Here is a 21,643-nt window from a genome sequence, read left to right as displayed (position 1 = left end):
CCGGGGGTCGATTCCCCTAACCCCCATGTTGTTTGAGAGTCAGGTCAACTGTATTATAAATATAGAAAACAATACTGTGCTATAATCATCAAACTTGCTAAGAAACTACAACTTAATTATTCCAACCGCTAAAAAGAAAGGATAGTTATGTAATGGGATAGAGATGCTAAATATTGCTACAATGGCAATCATATTACAATATGTAAATGTATCCAATTAACATGTTGTACACCTTATATTTACACAATGTTATGTGGCAAATATATTCAACAAAAAAAATAAAAAAGATAAACTGGACTTCAAACTGAAAAATGTGTATGTATCAAAAATACTAAGAAAGTAAAAAAAGCACTCACAGAATGAGAAATATTTATAAATCATATGTCTAATGATGGTCTAGTACCAGACTATATATAGAACTCTTACAACATAACAAAAAAAAATCAAACAAAAACAATTTAAAAATGGGCATAAAACTTGAATATACATTTCTTCATGATAGATTGCAAATGGCCAATAAACACATCAAATAATGCTCAACATTATTCATTAGTCATTAGGGAAATACAAACCAAAATCACACTGAGATAATTCTTTTTCATGACCACTAGAGTGGCTATAATAAAAAAGGAAAAAAAGAAAGAAAAAGAGAAAAATAACAGGCATTGGTGAGAATGTGGATAAATTGGAACCCAATACATTGGGGGTTAGGATGTAAAATGGTGCAACTGCTATGGAAAACCATTTGGCAGTTCTTCAAAAAGTTAAATATAGAGTTAAATATGACCCAGCAATTCCACTCCAGGTTATACCCAGAATTGAAAATAGGTGTTTAAATGAAAACTTATAATTAATGTTCATAGCAGACCTATTCACAATAGCCAAAAGGTGGAAGCAACCCAAATGTCCATCAACTGATGAACAAATAAACAAAATGTGGTATACTCATCCAATGAATTATCCAACCATAAAAAGGAATGAAATACTAATAGATACTGCAACATATATGAACCTTGAAAACATTATGTTATGTGAAAGAAGCCAGACACAAAAGGTCACATACTGCATGATTCCATTTATATGAATATTCGGAACAGGCAAATACACAGAAAGCAGATTAGTGACTGCCAGGGTCTGTTGGGAAATGGGGAGTAACTGCTTAATGGGTATCGCATTTCCTTTTAGGGTAATGAAAATGTTCTAGAACTAAGCAGTGGAGATAGTTGCACAACACTACGGATATGTTAAAAACCAATGAATTGTATACTTTAAAATGGTTAAAACATTGAATTTTGTTGTGGGATATTGTCCTCAATAAAAATAAAATTCTCTTCCTCTTCCACATAAAATAAGTACCTGAAGACATTTTTATGTCTTGAGCTTTTTCTCTTAGGAGTGGGAGTAACAATAGTTACTAACATTAGCTTTAGAGTTTTCAAAAAACTTTGTGATATAACCTTATATAATCTTCACAATCCATGAGGTACTTAGAGAAAAGAAAAACTGAGCTCAGAGATTATGAATAAAATCATATAGCTAGGAAAGGAGAGAGCTGGCTAATCAAGCCAGATTGGTCTGACTCCACTGTATTTTACCGCTTCCAAGGCAAATGGCTCCAGCTTCTGATAAGCTTGAAGAAGGACAGGAGATGTGATTGTGTACAGGCATCTGGGCAATTTTTCTTCTTCCGAAGCTAGTATTTTAATTAAAGCAGTAAAAATTTTCATTGTACACAAATTAATAAAAGTGTTAACAAAACCAATATAGATCACTATTGTATAACAGCAGCATAAAAAAGAACACTAAAGATTTTCTTTTCCAATTTTCTAAAAATATGGGGTTGTTTCTCATTATAGTATACGCCATAATGCTAGCATGTCCTCTTACCAGTGAAGTCCAGCATAATGTTTACAGGGTGTGGCAGTAAGGTAAGGACACTGTGCATGTTCCTTACACAACTAGCCCAATTAAGTTACAGTTACATTTCCTATTAAGGATTAACTCATGAATGACACATCAGTGATTTTCAAATACTCTGATGGGTCCTACAGAGGTTCCTAGAGGAAGGAGAGGGGTCAGTGTTATCCAACCCTGTATCAAGCAGAGCAGCCTCTTAAGGCTGTGTTTTCCACATGGGGTGTTTCCTTAAGATAGTCTGAAAAGAGATTCCACAGCTTAAAAAGAGAGTACTTACTGAAAACCACTGCAGTACATTCACGTTCTCATTCCTTCGGAGCAGGTTTTTAAAAAATCTTTGCAGATTAGCCAACATTATATAAGACTATTTCTAAATACAAGCAAAGAAATGCCAAGGGTCTCACTTTACACTTGGTTTATGAGTTTTCTTAATTGATTAGGCTCCATTAAACCATCCTGGTAATCCCCATTTTACAGAGTAGGTGCTATAACCACATACTGTGAAACAAAATATTTGCCTCAGATGACAGGGTCCAGACATGAAGCCTCACCCCAGGTAGCTTAGTCTGCTGCATAGTGCCTAGCTCAAAAAGCCTTGGTGCCATGTGGTCTTTCCATGTACTGTGACCTGAAGGATACAGATGTCTCTACTTGTGGTACCTGCCAACACTTGAGCTGGCTACAGGTCAGTAATGTTTGGAACTGGTGCTGGCTCAAGGGCAAAGACTACCCTCTCTTCCTTCTATGCTCCAGATTATCCTTTAGTGGAAAACCCTTTCCAGATGCAACATATGGTATAGTAGAATTCATGAAATATGAAACAAATGATCTGTGTTAAAATCTTGGCTTTATCTACTAATATCCTCCTTCATGCCTCCACCCTCTGGGCCTCAGTTTATTCACTGTATTTACTTCATGGACTATTAGGAAGACCAAAGAAGATAATGCAGCAGTTCCCGTCTGTAAGCTACAGACCCCTGAGCATCTTCGGCCATATTACAAGAGGCCTGAAAAAGCATACACTAAAGAAAAAGAATCATTTAGGGATTAAGACTGAAAACCTTGGAGTAAAATGGTCTGGGTTCAAATAATGGTTTTATCACTGGAGCAAGTTACTTAGTCCATCTATGTCTCAGTTCCTTACCTGTCATTAGAGAAAGCAGTACCTACTTCATTGGGTTATTGTGAGGAATAGCTGTCTTTATATGTAAAATGCAGAGAACCGTGACTGGAAGGCATAGGAAAACTCATCAAATATTAGCTATTGTTACTATTATATGTGCTTATCATGTGGGTGTTCACCAAATTTTTTATGTTAAAAAGGGTTGTTATACTTGAAAAGGTTAAAGGCTTCTAAGATAATAGTTGTAAAAAGAATCCAGTACACAACCTGCCATGTCCTAACCCAGAGTAACTTGAATCTATCATTTCAATCTTTTAAAATTAATATAGGCTGTTTTGTGGTCTAACATGGTCTATTCTGGAGAATGTTCATGTGCACTTGAGGATATACATTCTGTTGTTGTGAGTAGAATGTTCTGTATATGTATGTTAGGTCTAATTAATTTAGTGTTGTTCAAATTCTCTACCAATTGATCTTCTATATTGTTCCATACTGTTGATCTATCCATTACTGAAGTCTCCAACTATTTCTATTTCTCCCTTACATTGTCAATTTTTGCTTCACCTATTTTGGGGGGTCCTTCATTGGATACATATATGTTAATAATTGTTACATCTTCTTGCTGTATTGAACCTTTTTTCAATAAATAATATCCTGCTCTGTCTCTTGTAAACTTTTTTGATTTAAAGTCTATTTTGTCTGATATTTAAGAGCCATCCCAGCTCTCTTTTGGTTATCATTTATATGAATTATCTTTTATTTTGAGTGGGGGAATTTTTTTTTTTATTGATATAAAATCAGTATATAACATTATATAAGTTTCAGGTGTACAACATTATACTGTGACATCTGTATACACTACAAAGTGATCGCCAAAATCTAGTTACTATTCATCATAGTTGACCTCCTTCGCCATTTCGCTCACTCCCAACTCCCTTCCCCTTTGGTAACCGCCAATCTGTTCTCTATATGAGTTTATTTTTGTTGTGTTCTGTTTATTCGTTTTATTTTTAGATTCCACCTGAGTGAAATCACAAGGTATTTGTCTTTCTCCATTTGACTTATATCACTTCACATAACGCCATCAAGGTCCATCCATGCTGTCCCAAATGGCAAGATTTCATTTTTTTTATGGTTGAGTAGTAGTCCATTGTATATATGTACATCTTTTTTATCCACTCATCCATCAATGGACACTTACATTGTTTCCATATCTTGGCTACTGAATAATGCTGCAATAAACATAAGGTTATATATCTCTTTTCAAATCCATGTTTTTGTATTCTTCAGATACATACCCAGAAGTGGAATTGCTGGCTCATATGGTAATTCTATTCTATTTTGAGGAGTCTCCATACTGTTTTCTATAGTGGTGCACCCAGTTAATATTCCTACCAACGATGTACCCTTTTCTCCACACTCTCTCCAACACTTGCTATTTTTTGTCTTTCTAATATTGGTCAATGTAACAAATATGAAGTGTTATCTCACTGTGGTTTTGATGTGCATTTCTCTGATAATTAGTGATGTTGAATATCTTTTCATGTGTCAATGAATATCTTTTCATTGGCCATCTGTGGATCTGTGGAAAAATGTGTAATCAGATCATCTGCTCATTTTTTTGTTTGTTTGTCTTTATGTTATTGAGTTGTGTGAGTTCTTTATATACTTCCAATATTAACCCCTTATCAGATGTAGCATTTTCAAGTATCTTCTCCCCATTCAGTAAGTTACCTTTTTGTTTGACTGATGGTTTCTTTCACCAGGCAGATGCTTTTTAGTTTGATGTAATTCCATTTGTCTATTTTTGTTTTGGTTTCTCTTGCCTTTTAAATTATATCCACGAAAACACTACTAAGACCAATATCAAGGTTCTTACCACCTACTGCTATCTTCTAGGAATTTTATGGTTTCAGGTCATCCATCATTTAATCCATTTTAAATTAATTTTTATATATGGTATTTGACAGTGGTTTAGTTTCATTCTTTTCAGGTGGCAGTCTAGTTTTCCCAACACCATTTATTGATGAGACTGTCCTTTCTCTATTGTGTTCTTGGCTCTTTTGTCATAAATTAATTGTCCAAATATGTATGAGTTTAATTCTGGGCTCTCAATTCAGTTCCACTGATCTGAGTGTTCATTTTTATGCCAATACCATACTGTTTTAATTATTATAGATTTGTAGTATAGGTTCTTTGTTCTTTCTCAAGATTGCTTTGGCTATTCAGGATCTTTCATAGTTCCATACAAATTTTAGAATAATTTGTTCTAGTTCTGTAAAAACTGCCACTGGAATTTTGTTAGGGATTGCACTGAATGTATAGACTGCTTTGCATAGTACTGACATTTTAACAATATTAATTCTTCCAGTCCATGAGCACAGAATTATCTTCCCATTTATTTGCATCTTCCTCAATTTCTTTCATCAGTATCTTATAGTTTTCAGTGTACAAGTCTTTTACCTCCTTGGTTAAATTTATTCCTAGGTATTTTACTCTTTTTGATGCAATTGTGAATGTGACTGTTTTCTTAATTTCTCTTTCTGATACTTTGTTATTTATAGAAACACCACAGATTTCTGTACATTGATTTTGTATCTGGTTACTTTACTAAATTCATTTAGTAGTTCTAATAGTTTTTTGGTGGTGTCTTTTGGGTTTTCAATATATAGTATCATGTTATCTGCAAATGGTGACAGTTTTACTTCTTCCTTTCTGATTTATATGCCTGTTATATTCTTTTCTTGCCTAACTGCTTTGGCTAGGACTTCCAATACCATGTTGAATAAAAGTGCCAAGAGTGGGCATCCTTGTCTTGTTCCTGATCTTAGAGAAATAGTTTTCAGCTTTTCACCATTGAGTATGATGTTAGCTGTCAGTTTGTCATATATGACCTTTATTTTGTGGAGGTATTTTCTTTCTATACCCGCTTTGGTAAGAGTTTAACCATAAATAGATGTTGAATTTTATCAGAAGACTTTTCCGCATCTATCAAGATGATACAATTTTTATCCTTTATTTTGTTAATGTGGTATATCACAATGACTGACCTGCAGATGCTGTACCATCCTCGCATCCCTGGAATAAATCACACCTGATCATGATGTATGTGATCTTTTTAATGTACTGTGGAATTTTATTTGCTATTATGTAAAGGATTTCTGCATCTATGTTCATCGATGATGTTGGTCTATAATTTTCTTTTGTAGTGTTCTTGTCTGGCTTTGTTATCAGGGTAATGTTGGCCTTGTAAATGAGTTTGGGAGCATTCTCTCTTCTTCATAGGATAACTTTTAAAATATTCTTTAAATGTTTGGTAGCTTCACCAGTGAAACCATCTAGTCCTGGACTGCTGTTTTTTGGGGGAGATTTTTTTGATTAACGATTCAATCTCCTTACTAATAATCAGTATATTCAGATTTTGTTTCTTCATGATTCAGTCTTAGAAGATTATATGCTTCTAGGAATTTATCTATTTCTTCTAGGTTGTCCAATTTGTTGGCATACATGACATATCTTTTTCCATCCTTTTACTTTCAATCTCTGTATATCTTTGTATCTAAGGTGAGTTCCTTATAACAATATATAGATGGATCATGGGTTTTTTAAATCCAATCTACCAATCTCTGACTTTTAATAGAATTTAATCCACTTAATTTAAAGTAATTAATGATAGGGAAGGATTTATTCCTGCCATTTAGTAATATGTTTTCTGTATATTTTATGTTTTTGTTCCTCATTTCCTCCAATGCTGCTTTAAAAAAAAAGTCTGATTCCTATCTGCAAGATTCATTGAAGGCTTGGTCTTCCCAGTCCAGTGATTACTTATCCCTCTACTTGAATAGTTCCTAATGAATAATTCCTTCATGAATATGTCCCAAAATGTTTAAAAAGAAGAACTTATCTTTTCTGGCCATAAAAGTAGTCTCGGGTTCTATCCCCATTTCCACCCTTTAAATCACTTGTACCTTAAATACACACCCATCATACACTAGTCACCATTCATACATAAAGTTCATTATTACTGCCCACTCTCTACCTGTACGTGGCCTGGGTTAGGGTGAACCCTAGAATACTTAGGAAAGGTCTGCTGATCATTGACAAAGAAGAGAGAATCAAAATGGCTTACATTGTAGGAGCGGGGATGCCTCTGTTTCCACTGTACCAGGAGCAGCTGGGCTACTACTAAGGTAGCAATGAGGATGAGGACCATTTCAGCGTGCATGGCTTCGTGGCCACGGTGCTTGGCATGCATGCGTGCATGCTCAACCCTGAAAGCCAAAGAGATGCAGTGAGCCAGGTCAGGGGTGGTAAAGAGGCAGTGCTTTCCAGGGATATCCTACCAGTCCAAAGTTCAGAACACACTCTTGTGCTCTGTAGCTACACGGTACTGTTCAAATCAAAGGCTAGAAACACACATGTTCTAAACGACAGGCATTTTGGGACAGAACAGGGGCTCTATGGACTCCAGTCACCAAGCTCAGCTACTGGGGTTAAAGGTGGGTGGTCTGCTGCCTGCCCCCACTGGCAGATACAGCTGACACCTTTCCTGCAGCAGGAAGGAGACTCCAAGAGAAGCCTGTTTCACTGCCCATTTCAGTCCTATTTCACTGGAAGAGAAAGTAACTCAGAGAAAATTATAGCCATAAAGTCTTATACTCTTAGTCAGTGATATTTATGATATCAATAAAAAAGTAACATTGCAAATGTGTGCTAATTCTTGGGATAAAGTCTTGCTTTATTTGTCCTCCTCGCTCTCTGAAAACTAATTACAGCCTAAGAAATCTGGACTGCTTTGACTTTATATTAATTCAAAAATGACTTCACCGTCAGCACCCACAAGTAATAGCCTCCCCAAAGGCTCAAGGAGGGTACAAATGGAAACTCTCATTTAAACCAAGCCTGACATTCTCTCTTCCTAAAGACTTGCAGTAAGCTACTCTCTTGGCCAATACAGGCAAAAAGCTTCCTCTAAGAACAGAGAAGAACAGTCACTCCTACTACTCTGGGTCAGAGTCAGCCAAGGGAGAAGAATGAGGAAGGTGACAGAAAACTAAATACAAATGTAGCCTGCAGTCAGGACTTTTTAAACAAATTTTCCATACATGGGGGTATTAGGGAGGAAGGAAAAAAACAACATAAATGGTATCTTCATGGAATTCCCAAGGACAAGAACCCCGTGGGATAAATTATGGATAAATGATAAAGTAAATATAGCAAAAAGTTAATAGTAGAATCTAGGTGGTGAGTGTAAGGGTGCTAACTATACACTTCTTCCATCTTTTCTGTATGTTTGAAATTTTTCATAATAAAATGTTAGGAGGGGCAGCCAAATGTAAGTTAGCCAGCCAGCCACAGCATCTAAGAGTTCATTTTACATAAAACATTATCCTGCGTGAGAGAATCTGACAAAAAGATAATAAGGTTAGGAGTCAAAAACTTTAAGATGTAGATATTTTTGTGGCCTTGGCCAAGAAAATTCATATCTCTACATCACTATTTCTTCATCTGTCAAAAGGAGTCCATATCTTTTCTACCTCCCTCAGGGTTATTGTGAGAATAAGCTAAACTAAAAGGACTAAGAACACTTTAAAAACCTAAGGATTGTGGAAAGTTATGAAGATAACTAGGGATAAGTTTCTTGTTCTCACACAGTATATAACTGAATGGATGTGCACAAAAGGAAATGAAAGAAAAGATCTAGAAAAGATCAGAGAAGCCATCTAGTTCAAGTTCCCACCCAATGCAAAACTTATTTTTGAAATCTTTTGTTTGAATACTTCTATTGGCTGAGAACATATGCCTCTTAAGATAGTCTAATCTAGAACCAGCAGTGTCTGGGATATAGTAAGTATTCATATGTGCTTATGAAGGAACAAAATTCCAATGCTTTTAAGAGGCAGGAAGTTCACTACCTCTCAGTATACCATGATTATTAAAGATGTTTCTGATAATAAAAAAAAAAAATCTATCTTCCTACAGCTTCAATCCATTGGATCTAATCCTATACTCTGGAACAACAAAGGACACGTCAACTCTTCTTTTCCAATGCTGCCTCTTCAAAGATTTCTCATTAACTTATTTTTTTAAAAAAGAAAATTATCCTTTTTTTTTAACCATTTTCCTGGCCTTTTTAATTCTAAATCTTTTAAACACCATTAATATTACATAATGTGAAGACCATTAATCCTGTTTGCCTTCATCTAACTAAAGATCTTCTTAATACACAGCATTTACAACATAATCAGTGTGGCCTCAGTGAAGCAGAGCATAATGGCACTGTTGCCTACCTTAATGCAGATAGTATATTTCTATGAACCTCTTCCAAATTATTTAGAATATTCTGGTAGCTGAGATATATGAATGGTGCATATTAATAAGCTTAAAGTCACCTAAACCCTCACTGGGTTTGTTGTATGAGTTAATACCTTTGCCATTCTATATTTTTATAATCAATAGTTTTAATCTAAAGGGGTTTTTTTCTATTAAAATTTATGTGGTTGATTGCATTGGCCAGTCATCTTATGACGTTTGTGAGGCAACAAGCACTCTATGACACCGTTAATGATGAGAAATTATGACAATAAGATATTTGTTGACTCACTCTGATTACACAGCAAGTTAGTAGCAAGTTGAGATGGAAAACACATCTTCCATTTTCTCAATCAGAGCCCCCTGCCCGGTTTCATGGATAATGATGATGATGTTAATGATGATAATCATATTCAAAGCAAGTAACACTTACAGGAAGCTTATCACATGCCAGGTACTGTTCTAAAAATTTCACATATATTAACCCTCACAACAACTCTATGAGGTACAGGTACTGTTTTGATCCTCATTTTACAAATAGAGAAAACTAACGCAATGAAAAGTTAAGTAACTTGCCCAAGATCACATAGCTAGGAAATGGCATAACTAGCATTCAAACCCAGGTGGATGATTTGGTGCAATTACCTATTTACTCTCCAAGACTGAGGGAGCTACCCAAGAGTGACCTAGGTACTAGAAAAAAATCCCAGAAAAACTATCCTACTGGTCATGAGTCACTGCCTCCCACAGACAAAGAAGCAAAAAGGGTAAATATACAACTCTACTAGTTGCATTAACCTACAGTTCCCAGCCTCAGGGGCCCACACCATCACACTTACCTCCATTGCTCCTCTGGGGAGAGGTGTGACATATCAACCTGTAGAAAGACACCACCAGAAAAATCCATTACTATCTTAGAACTCTCCCTGCTCAACATAAGGTGCTCACACATTCATCAGTATCTTCAAGGAATTACAGGAAGCTTCAAGTGTCACACTCTCTGTGAAGCCTTCCCTAGTACTCTAATAGTACTCTATTTCCCATTGAGCTCTTCCTTCTCTAACCACTTACTCTGGCTCATGTCTATGACATCATTGTTCCTTTCTGTGCTAGGCAATAAGGACAGAAGAGTGACCCTAATTCCCAAGATGCTCACAACCTAGTGAAGAAGACAGACATAAAAACAGAAAATTTCTTTATTAGATGCCGAAGACTATCTATGAAAGATTAAAAAAGTGGCTTCTAATCCAACGTGGGGTGTTATATATTAGTTAAGACCTCCTAGAGTAGATTTAAAATATTATCCAAATGTGGAAATGAGAGAAATATGTTCCAGGCAAAGGGACTAACATGAACATGAAGAAATAAAGCTGCAAAACATACAATTGAGTATGCCTAGAGCAAAAAGTACAAATCGGGATTAGTGAGAGTGAAGCTAGATAAAATATCCTGTCATATAATGCCATTTGACTCTAAATGGTAGCAGGTAGAACATTACACTAGGGTGAACTAAGCTTCAGTCCTTGCTTTGCTTTTAACTAGCAGTATGGCTTTCCAACTTCAAAGTTCTGGTTCTACTTATTAGCCTTGTCCTTTTAGAGCAGGGTTTCTCAAGTTTGGCATTAGTGATATGTTGGGCTGGTTAATTCTTTGTTGGAGGGAGGTGGGTATCTGTACAATGTAGAACGCTTAGTAGCATCCCTGGCCTCCGCCCACTAGATGCCAGTAGCACCCCCGAAGAGGCAACAACCAAAATATCTACAGACATTGTCATATGTCCCCTGGGGGATGAAAATTGCCCCCAGTTGAAAACCACTGCTCTAGAATAATAATAAACTCTTTGAGTTGAGGGCTCAAGTATTTTACTTCCTTGTAGCCATACAGAAGTATATCCAAGTCCCAGTAAGTAAATCATGCAATACATTCTTATACTAAACTGAACTGACAATGTTCCTTGATGCGGAGAAGAGAGACAAAGCTCAGAATCACTCAAACAAATCAAAGAGCAAATACTCCCTCAGTACTTATGATGTCAAAGGCCCAGTATTCCACTATTCTCGTAACTGCAGAAAAGTACTTTAAGTGGAATGTTTGAAGTACAATGGGTAGAACTCCATTCTACTACTGAGTCAAATCGGCACATATTTACCAGGCATTCTTTATGTGTGTGTACTGAAAATGCCCATTACTATTTAGGAACAGCTTTCTAGGAAGGGAGGGAAAGAAGTGAAGAGGGAAAGGAAGAAAGGTAGGTAAGTAAGTAGGTAGTTAGGAAGGATGTCCTAAGGCTTCACAAAGCTGGTCAAGGTAATGAAGTAAACCACCTTCCTCCCTTTTTCTACTTCACACACTGCCTCACAGTATTTACTCAGGTGTCCTGATTCAGGCCTTCATCTCCCCAGAAGGACAGAGGTCCCCTCTGAGAGGGGACAAGTGGATGCAAGAAATGGAAAGGCTCATCTAGGTGGTTCCTGAGCAGAAAATTAAGAACCAAATTTCATGCTACCTGTCACAATGCTTTCTTTCTTTTCCAACTTGTACCTGCATCTTGCCAAAGCAGTCTGTTCACTGTCTCAAAACACGTGGGACTCATTCCTGTCTCTGGGCCTTTGCATAGTCTTCATTCTGCATGAAATATCTTTTTCTTCCTTTTTTCCTATCCAAATCCAACTTATCTTTTCAGAACTTAGCAGCAATTTCACCTTCCCTGATCTTCTAGCTTAGTGAATTTGGCCTTCTGCTTTTCTCCAGCATGGATTTTCTCCCCTGATATTCAAAGTCTGGCCCAAGAACTAGCATTATCTGGGTGCTTGTTAGAAATGCAGAATCAAAGACTTCCAGTCAAGATGGCAGAGTCGATAAACACTGTGCCCACCTCCTCCCACACTTCATCAAAATTACAACCAAATTATAGAACAACCGTCATTGAGAACCACCTGACAACTAACTGAACAGAAGTCTTAAAACTAAGGATAAAGAAGAAGCCACTCAAGACTGGCAGGAAGGGTGGAGACACGGAACAGGTAAGCCCCACACTCATGGTCTGGCAATTAAGAATATGGACGGGGAGGACTTCTAGTCAAGATGGTGGAGTAGGTAAATGCTATGCTCACCTCCTCTCACAATCACATCAGAGATACAACTAAATTACAGAATAAACATCATTGAGAGCCACCTGAAGACCAGCTGAACACAATTCCTTTATATCCGTAGTTATGGATATAAAGAAGCCACATCAAGACTGCTAGGCAGGGTAGAGATGCAAAACAGGCATCTCAGCTACTGAGATTCCCCTGAGAAGCAAGGGGTCCTAGCCCCACATCAGGCTCCCCAACCTAGGACTCCAGTGCCAGAAAGAGAAGTCCCCATAATATTCAGCTGTGAAAACAAGCAGGGACTGTGACTGAGTGAGTTGAAGGGTTGCTGGAAATCTAGGCACTACAAGTGTTAAAGGGATCATATGTAAACTCACTGACTCAAATTCATTCACTCTGAGCTCCAGCACTGGGGCAGCAGCTCAAAAAGCTCCAGGGGCATATGGGAAGTAGGTGAATTGACTAGCTTCAGGGCATTGGCTGGAGGGGTAGGAGTCAGGGCAGCTCTCTCCTAAAGGGAAGTGCTGACAAATGCAACTGTTTCCTTCTTGAGCCCTCCCTAACCTAGGCGGCAGGTGCAGGTAGGTGCCAAATCTGAACTCCCTATTAACTTGGCCAACACCATTTGCCCCACTCTGGTGATTCCCCAAGATATCTGCCCCACTCAACTGGTGTGTCAGGTCTGAAACTCTTCCAATGGCTCCTCCACACAAACAGCCTTCCTCAGCTAGTGCTGCAGACTTCCTTAAAATCTCTCAAAGGTCCACAAACCCCCCCAAAAGCAGCAGCCAGCTTCAGTGTGCCCAGTACCTCTTGCTAAGTGGCTCCAAGACTAGCACTAGTAGCAGCCAGCCTCAGTTCTCAGTCTAGCTTCTCCCAGGTGCCTCCAAGACTGACACAAGCAGTAGCTGACCTGGCCTGCACCAGAGCTCCCCACCTGCACCCTAAGAGGCCCCAGAACCAACACACTCCGTGGCCAGCTTCAGACCACACCAGAATACCACCCAACTTCACAAATGATACACCCAAACGGTGGATTCAGAAAGCACCACAGCCCTGTTAAAGTGAGTTCCACTCCATGGAGTCAGCTCCCACACAACAGCACATCCACTATAGTCATGGCCATTCATCACAGCCAGTAAGCCTGAGGATCAATCCCGCCCACTGATGTGCTAACAACAGTCAAGGTCCAACCACAACAAGAGAGTACACACAACCCACACCTGAGACTCCCCTGGAGCATCCAGCTCAGTGACCAGGAAGACTGTGCCACTGGGTCCCACAAAAACCTACTATATAAGGCTACTCTGCCAAGACTGGAAAACGAAGCAGATCTAATACACAGAAACACACAACCAGAGGCAACCAAAATAAGGAGACAAAGAAAGATGTCCCAAAAGAAAGAAAAAGGATGAAACTCCAGAAAAAGAACTAAATGAAATGGAGACAAGCATTCAACTAGATGCAGAGTTCAAAACACTGGTTATATTGATCCTCAATGAACTTAGGGGAAGAACTCAGTGAGAACTTCAATAAGAGACAGGAAACATAAAAACAGGAGATAGAAAACACGGAAAAAAAAGTCAAAAATGAAGAAGAAATGAAATGAGGAGTACATTAGATGGAATCAACAGCAGACTGATGAAGCATATGATCAAATCAGCAATCTGGTAGACAAGGTAGTGGAAAACACCTAATCGGAACGCAAAAGAAAAAAGAATTAAAAAACATAAGGATAGTTTAAGGGACCTCTGGGACATCACCAAATGTAACAACATTCAAATCATTCACATAATAGGGGTAACCAAAAGGAGAAGAGAGAGAGAGAGAAAGAGAGAGAGCACGCGCGCGCACGCAAAGGATTGAGAAATGATTTGAAGAAAATAATGATCGAAAATTTCCCTTACCTGGCAAAGGAAACAGACATAAGTCCAGGAAGCAAAGAGAGTCTCAAACATGATGAACTCAAAAAGGCTCACATCAAGACATATCATAATTAAAATGCCAAAGGTTAAAGACAAAGAGAGAATCTTAAAAATAGCAAGAGAAAAGCCATTAGTTACGTACAAGGGGGTTCCCATAAGACTATCAGCTGATTTTTGAACTGAAACTTTTCAGGTCAGAGAGACTGGCACAAAATATTCAAGGTGATGAAAAGCAAGGATCCACAACTAAGGTTACTGCACGTAGCAAGGCTATCATTCAGAATTGAAGGAGAGATAGAATTTCCCAGACAAGAAAACACTAAAGGAATTCATTACCACCAAACCAGTATTACAGGAAATGTTAAAGGGCCTTCTTTAAGAAAAAAAATAAAAAATAAATGAATAATAAAATACAGTAGAGGAAAGAAAAAAATTCTCACTGACAAAGGCAAACAATAAAAAGCAGTGGATCAATCCACTGTACAAAGATTAAAAAACAAAAGTAGATCATGTGTAATTACAACAAATTAAGGGATACATACAGACACACGAAAGAAATAGACAATGACAAAAACATAATTGTGAAGGGGATGAGTAAAAACTGTAGTGATTTTTTAATGTTTTTGAACATAAATGACCATCAACTTAAAATAGACTGCTAAAAACAGAGCATGGCATGTGAAGCACATGGTAATCATAAATCAAAAATCTAAGAAAGAAAAAAAAATCTATAAAAGATATACAAGAAATAAAAAGGAATCCAAACACAACACTACAGAAACTCATCAACATACAAGAGAAGAGAACAAGAGAATAAGGAGCAGAGAAGAACTACAAAAACAATCAGAAAACAATTAATAAAATGGCAATAACATACCTATCAATAACAACTTTAAATGTAAATGAACTAAATGAACCAATCAAAAGAAATAAGATGGTTAAATGAATAAAAAAACAACACTCATATACATATGCAGCCTATTAGAGACCCACTTCAGATGGAAAGAAAAACAGAGATTGAAAGTAAGGGGATGAAAAATAATATTTCATGCAAATGGAAACAAAAAAGGTAGGGTAGTACTTATATCAAACAAAATACTTTAAAACAAGGGCTGTAACCAGAGACAAAGAAGGGCATTTTATAATGATAAAAGGATAAATCCAACAAGAAGACATAACTTTTATAAACATGTACTCACCCAATGCAAAAGCACCTAAATATAGAGCAAATATTGACAAACATAAAAGGAGAGCTTGACACTAATAGTCATATTAGGGGACTTTAACTCCTCACTGACATCGATGGATACATCATCTAGACAGAAAATCAACAGGGAAACTGTGGCTTAAATGACACAACTAGATAGATTTAATTAATATTTTTAGGACATTTCACCCAAAAGCAGCAAGACACTACAGAAAGAAACTGAAGATATAAATAAATGGAAGAATATGTTATGCTCTTGGTAAGGAAGAATTAACATCGTTAAAATGTTCATACTACCCAAAGCGATCTACAGATTCTTTGCAATCTTTATCAAAATAACAATGACATTATTCACAGAACTAGAACAAATAATCTTAAAATTTATACGAAACCACAAAACACTCTGAACAGCCAAATCTTGAGAAGGAAGAGCAAAGTTGGAGGTAACACACTACCTGATATCAAACTATATTACGAGGCTATAGTAATGCAAACAGTATGGTACTAAAATAGAAACAGACATATACAGATCAATGGAACAGAATAAAGAACCCAAAATAAACCCATGCCTAGATGGTCATTTAATCTATGACAAAGAAGGCAAGAATACACAGTGGGGTAAAGACAGTCTCTTCAATAAATGGTATTGGGAAAACCGGACAGATTCATTCAGAAAAAATGAAATTAGATCACTTTCTTACACCATATACAAGAATAAGCTCAAAACAGAATAAAGACTTAAATGTTAAGACTCGATACCATAAATCTAGAAAAGAAATAGGCAGTAAATTCTGTGACATTGCTCTCAGCAATATTTTTTGGATATGACTTCTCAGGCAAGGGAAACAAAAATAAATAAATAAACAAATGGGGTTACATCAAACCAAAAAGTTTCTGCACGGTGAAGGACACCATCAACAAAACAAAAAGACAACCTACTGACTGGAAAAAGATATTTGCCAATGACACATCTGATAAGAGGTTAATACTCATACAACTTAACACTAAACAAACAAACAATACAATACAATTAAAAAATGGGTAGAGGACTTGAATAAACATTTCTTCAAAAAGGACATAAAGATGGCCAACAGACATATGAAAAGATTCTCAACATCACTAATCATCAAAGAAATGCAAATCAAAACCGTGAGATATCATCTCACACCTGTCAGAATGGCTATCAACAATAAGTCAACAAAGAAGTACTGATGAGGATGTAGAGAAAAGGGAGCCTTTGTGCACTGTTGGTGAAATTTTAAATTGGTGCAGTCACTATGAAAAATAATACAGAGGTTCCTCAAGAAAATGAAAAATAGAACTACCATATAACTCAGAAATTCCACTTCTGTGTATTTCTCCAAAGAAATCCAAAACACTAATTAGAAAAGACATATGCACCCCTACGTTAATTGCAGCATTATTTAACAACAGCTAAGATATGGATGCAGCCTAGGTGTCCATCACAGATGAATGGCTAAAGATGTGGTGCATATATACAATGTCTGCATATATATATTACTCAGCCATCAAAAAGAATGAAATGTTGCCATTTCCAACAACATGGAGAGACCTAGAAGGTATGATGCTAACTGAAATAGTCAGAAAGACAAATACCATTTGATTTTGCTTATATGTGGAATCTAAAAAACAAAATAAACAAACAAAACAGAAACAAACTCACAGATACAGAGAACAAACTGATGGTTGCCAGACATGAGGGGAATTGGGGAGCTGGGTGAAAAGGTAAAGGGATTAAGTAGTACAAACTGGCAGTTAGAAAATAGTCATGTGGATGTAAAGTACAGTATAGGGAATACAGTCAATAATATTGTAAATAACTATACATAGTTATACATATAGTATACATACAGTATAGGGAATACAGTCAATAATATTGTAAATAACTATGTATAGTTATTTACATAGTTATTTACAATATTATTGTAATAGTTATTTACATAGTTATTTACAATATTATTGACTGTATTCCCTATACTGTCAAATGGGTACTAGACTTATTGGGGTGATCACTTTATAAGTTATATAAATATCTAATCACTATGCTGTATATCTAAAACTAATATAATGTCAACTGTAATTGAAAAATAAATAATTTTTTTAAAAAGAAAAATACCTAATAAGTATCTGGGAAAAGAAGTGTTCATTTGACACCAAAAGGCACCCAGAAAATCATGTTTAAAAAACTACATGTCAAAACATGTTCAAAGAAGTCCACTGAAAGAAAAACTAGCAAGATCCAGAGAACTGGGCCTGGCATGGAGGTGCTTCTTCCAGAGATAGTAAACAAGCATGCTACTGTTTATGCCTTAGTTTCTCCATCTGGAATAAAGAAAGTAAGAGTTCTGACTTCATTATGGGGTTGCGAGGGACCTACATTCAAGATAACCAAGTGATTTCATTGTCTTTCCTCCTAGGAGACTGGAAGTGCTTTATAAAGTAGAGTAGGAGAGGCTAGGGAACTTAATGTTGGAGAAGCACAGGACAGTAATGCTTTCAGAACCTCAGGGAAAGGAGCTCAGAAGGGCAAGCACTAAGGCTGAGAATAGCCCTGGGCTTAGAGGACCATTTAGCATTTCATGGAATAGTATTAAGTTCATGCTAAGAGTAAAGACTGATCTGGTTTTCATATTTTCCTCGTGAAACAAAAGATTACTTAAATTATACCTGACCCTGATCAATGTGGGAGATAAGGGGTGCTGACCCTCACGCAGTCATATACCTTGAGTCAGTCAGCCCTCCACATACATGGATTCCCACCTGGATTGAAAAGAAATCCAAACCAGTCTGCTAGCTCAAGTGGCAAAACAAGGAAAGCTGTAAACTATAGCTATAATGAATCTGTATCATCTGGAAATACATCTCTATTTGCTCTCTCATGAGTGAGTTTATTCATCTGGGGCAGGGCAGTAAACAAGTTTGAAGGTGCCCTGTCCAGAGCTCAGATAGCTAATCAGGTAAGGTTACTGATTAATGGGCCCATATCCAACTTCTAAGACCCCCCACAGAGATTTTTTTTTTTTCCCCACCAATCACTCTCCTCCTAGGATCTCAAAACCCTAGTCGTGCCAATCTACCTAAATCCAGATTTGAAAGAAGTTAAGCCAAAATTTTCAGGAAAATGATCAGCAGTTGATTGCTATATTTTCTCAGGTGCATAAGACTCAGAGACCCACCAGCATAATCTCACAAACCAACCTCCTGTTCCACATAAATATTGGATGCTCTATGGTCTCTGAGGCTTTATACAGGTTGGTTACTTTGACCTTTAAGCCCCTCTTTTTCACCAAGCCACATTCTGCCTTCCTGGAAAACACTAGCCAGCCAAATCCTCCTGGTTCCAGGAAGGCTCCTTAGATTGACCCCATTTGCTGAAGAAACAACCTCTACTACTTTGCTAAGTATGGTCCACAGCCCAGCAGCACCAGCACCCAGAAAACTTATGAAGAAACAGAGAATCTCAGACTCCATCCCAGATCTGCTGAATGAGAATCTGCATTTAGTAAGCTACTCAGGTAATTCATATGCCCATTAAAGTTTGAAAAGCATTGCTACTACATCCCAGCACTCACATTCACAATTTGTCCTACAGCCATATACCTCTATGCACCTGATTCTTTTTTTTAATGTTTTACTGAGATCTAATTCACATTGGTAAAATTCACCAATTTAAAGTGTACAATTCATTGTTTTAGTATATTTACAGAATTATGCCACCATCACCACTACATAAGTTTCGAACTTTTCACCATCCCTAAAAGAAACCACATAGCAGTCACTCTTCATCCTCTCCCAGCCCCCAAATAACCACTAATTTACTTTCCATCTCTATTTGTAGATTTGCCTATTCTAGACATTACATATAAATGGGATCATACAATATGCGGTCTTTTGTGACTGGCTTCCTTCACTTAGCAGAATGTTTTCAATGTCCATCATGTTGTAGCATGTATTGCAGTCCATTCCTTTTTATTCCCAAATAATATTGCATTATATGGATATACCACATTTTATTTTTCCGTCCATCACTTGATGGACATTTGGGTTGTTTATAATTTTTGGCTATTACAAATAATGTCTTATGAACTTTCATCTACAAGTTTTTGTGCAGTCATGCTTTCATTTCTCTTGAGTATATACGCAGGAGTAGAACTGTTGGGTCATACGGTAACTCAATGCTGAACCTTTTGGAGAACTGCCAAACTGTTTTCCACAAAAGGTGCACCATTTTACATTCCCACCAGCACTGTATGAGTTCTCATTTCTCCACATTCTTGACAACACTTGTTATTCTCCATCTTTTTGATAAACGTATTGCAGTGGCTGTGAAATGGTATCTCAATGTGATTTTGATTTTATTTCTCAGATGAATAATGATGTTGAGCACCTTTTCATATGCTTATTGGCCATTTATATATCTTCTCTGGAGAAAAGTTTACTCAGATTCTTTGTCCATTTTTTAAAAAAATAGACTTTTTTAGAGCAACTGTAGGTTCACAGCAAAACTGAGTGGAAGTACAGAGACTTGCCATATGTGTCCTGCATAGTGTTTCCCATTATCAACACTCTCCCATTGTTCCAAATGATAAACCTACCCTGACACATCATTATCAAAGTCCAAAGTTTACCTTAGAGTTCACTATTGATGTACATTCTGTGGGTTTGGACAAATGTATAATGACATGCGCCCATCATTAGAATATCATACAGAGCAGTTTTACTGCCCTAAAAATTCTCTGTTCTCTGCTTATTTATCTCTCCATCTGCCCCAGCCCCTATCAACCACTTATCTTTCCATTTCCACAGTTTTGCCTCCTCCAGAATATCATATAGTTGAACTCATACAGCATATAGCCTTTTCACATTGGCTTCTTTCACTTAGTAATATGCATTTAAGTTTCCTCCATGTTCTTTCATGGCTTGATAGCTACTTCTTTTGAGTGCTGAATAATATTTCATTGTCTGGATATACCAGTATATTTACCCATTCATCTACTGAAGGACATCTTGGTTACTTCCAAGGTCTGCCAATTATGAATAAAGCTGCTATACACATCTGTGTGCAAGTTTTTATATGGAAAGAGTTTTCAACTCCTTTGGGGAAATACTAAGAAGTACAATTGTTAGATTGTATGTTAAGAGTATGTTTAGTTTTTTAAGAAACTGCCAACTGCCTTCCAAAGTGGCTGTATCATTTTACATTCCGACTAGCACTAAATGAGAATTCCTGTTGCTCCACATCCTCACCAGCATTTGGTGCTGTCAGTGTTCTGGATTTTGACCATTCTAATAAGTGTGTAATGGTATCTCGTTTTAATTTGCATTTCCCTGATGATATATGATGTAGTGCATCTTTTCATTTGCCATCTATATTATCTTCTTTGGTGAGCTATATGTTAAGACCTTTAGCCCACTTTCTAATCAGGCTGTTTTCTTATTACTGAATTTTGAGTTCTTTGTTTATTTTGAATAAGTCTATTATCAGATAGGTCTTTTGCAAATATTTTCTCCCAGTCTGGCCTGTCTTTTCATTTTCATTACAGTATTTTGGCAGAGCAGAAACTTTTGATTTTAATTAAGTCTAGCTTATCGATTCTTTCTTTCATAGGTGTTGTATCTAAAAAGTAATCGCCAAACCTTTGGTGTTGTATCTAAAAAGTAATCGCCAAACCCATGGTCACCTAGATTTTCTCCTACATTATCTTCTAAGAGTTTTATAGTTTTGCATTTGTGATCCCATTTAGATTTGTGATCCATTTTAAGTTAGTTTCTGTAAAGGTTGTAAAGCCCATGTCTAGATTCATTTTTTTGCATGTGGATGTCCAGTTGTTCCAGCACCACTTACTGAAAAGGCTCTTTGCTCCATTGTATTGCCTTTGCCCCCATTCAAAGACCATTTTAATATATTCATGTGGGCCTATTTCTGGGCTCTCTATTCTGTTCCACAGATTCTATTTGTCTATTCTTTCACCAATACCACACTGTTTTGATTACTCTAACTTTATACTAAGTCTTGAAATCAGGTGCCAGTCCTCCTACTCTG

The 21,643-nt window shown here is 36.9% G+C and overlaps 1 protein-coding gene across 1 annotated transcript in view; it reads right to left on the bottom strand.

Moving 5' to 3' along the window:
* Nucleotides 1-21,643, bottom strand: part of LOC120590292 (uncharacterized) — an 87,886-nt gene that overhangs the window by 36,927 nt on the left and 29,316 nt on the right. Inside the window, 2 exon segments of the mRNA XM_039847935.1 lie at nt 7,170-7,311; nt 10,192-10,229. Coding sequence (XP_039703869.1) covers nt 7,170-7,311; nt 10,192-10,229 — 180 coding nt within the window.

This window comes from Pteropus medius, unplaced genomic scaffold (assembly GCF_902729225.1).
Source record: "Pteropus medius unplaced genomic scaffold, Ma_sr-lr_union100, whole genome shotgun sequence".
In the NCBI taxonomy this organism is placed as follows: domain Eukaryota; kingdom Metazoa; phylum Chordata; class Mammalia; order Chiroptera; family Pteropodidae; genus Pteropus; species Pteropus medius.
This window is presented reverse-complemented; position numbering and strand designations above follow the sequence as displayed.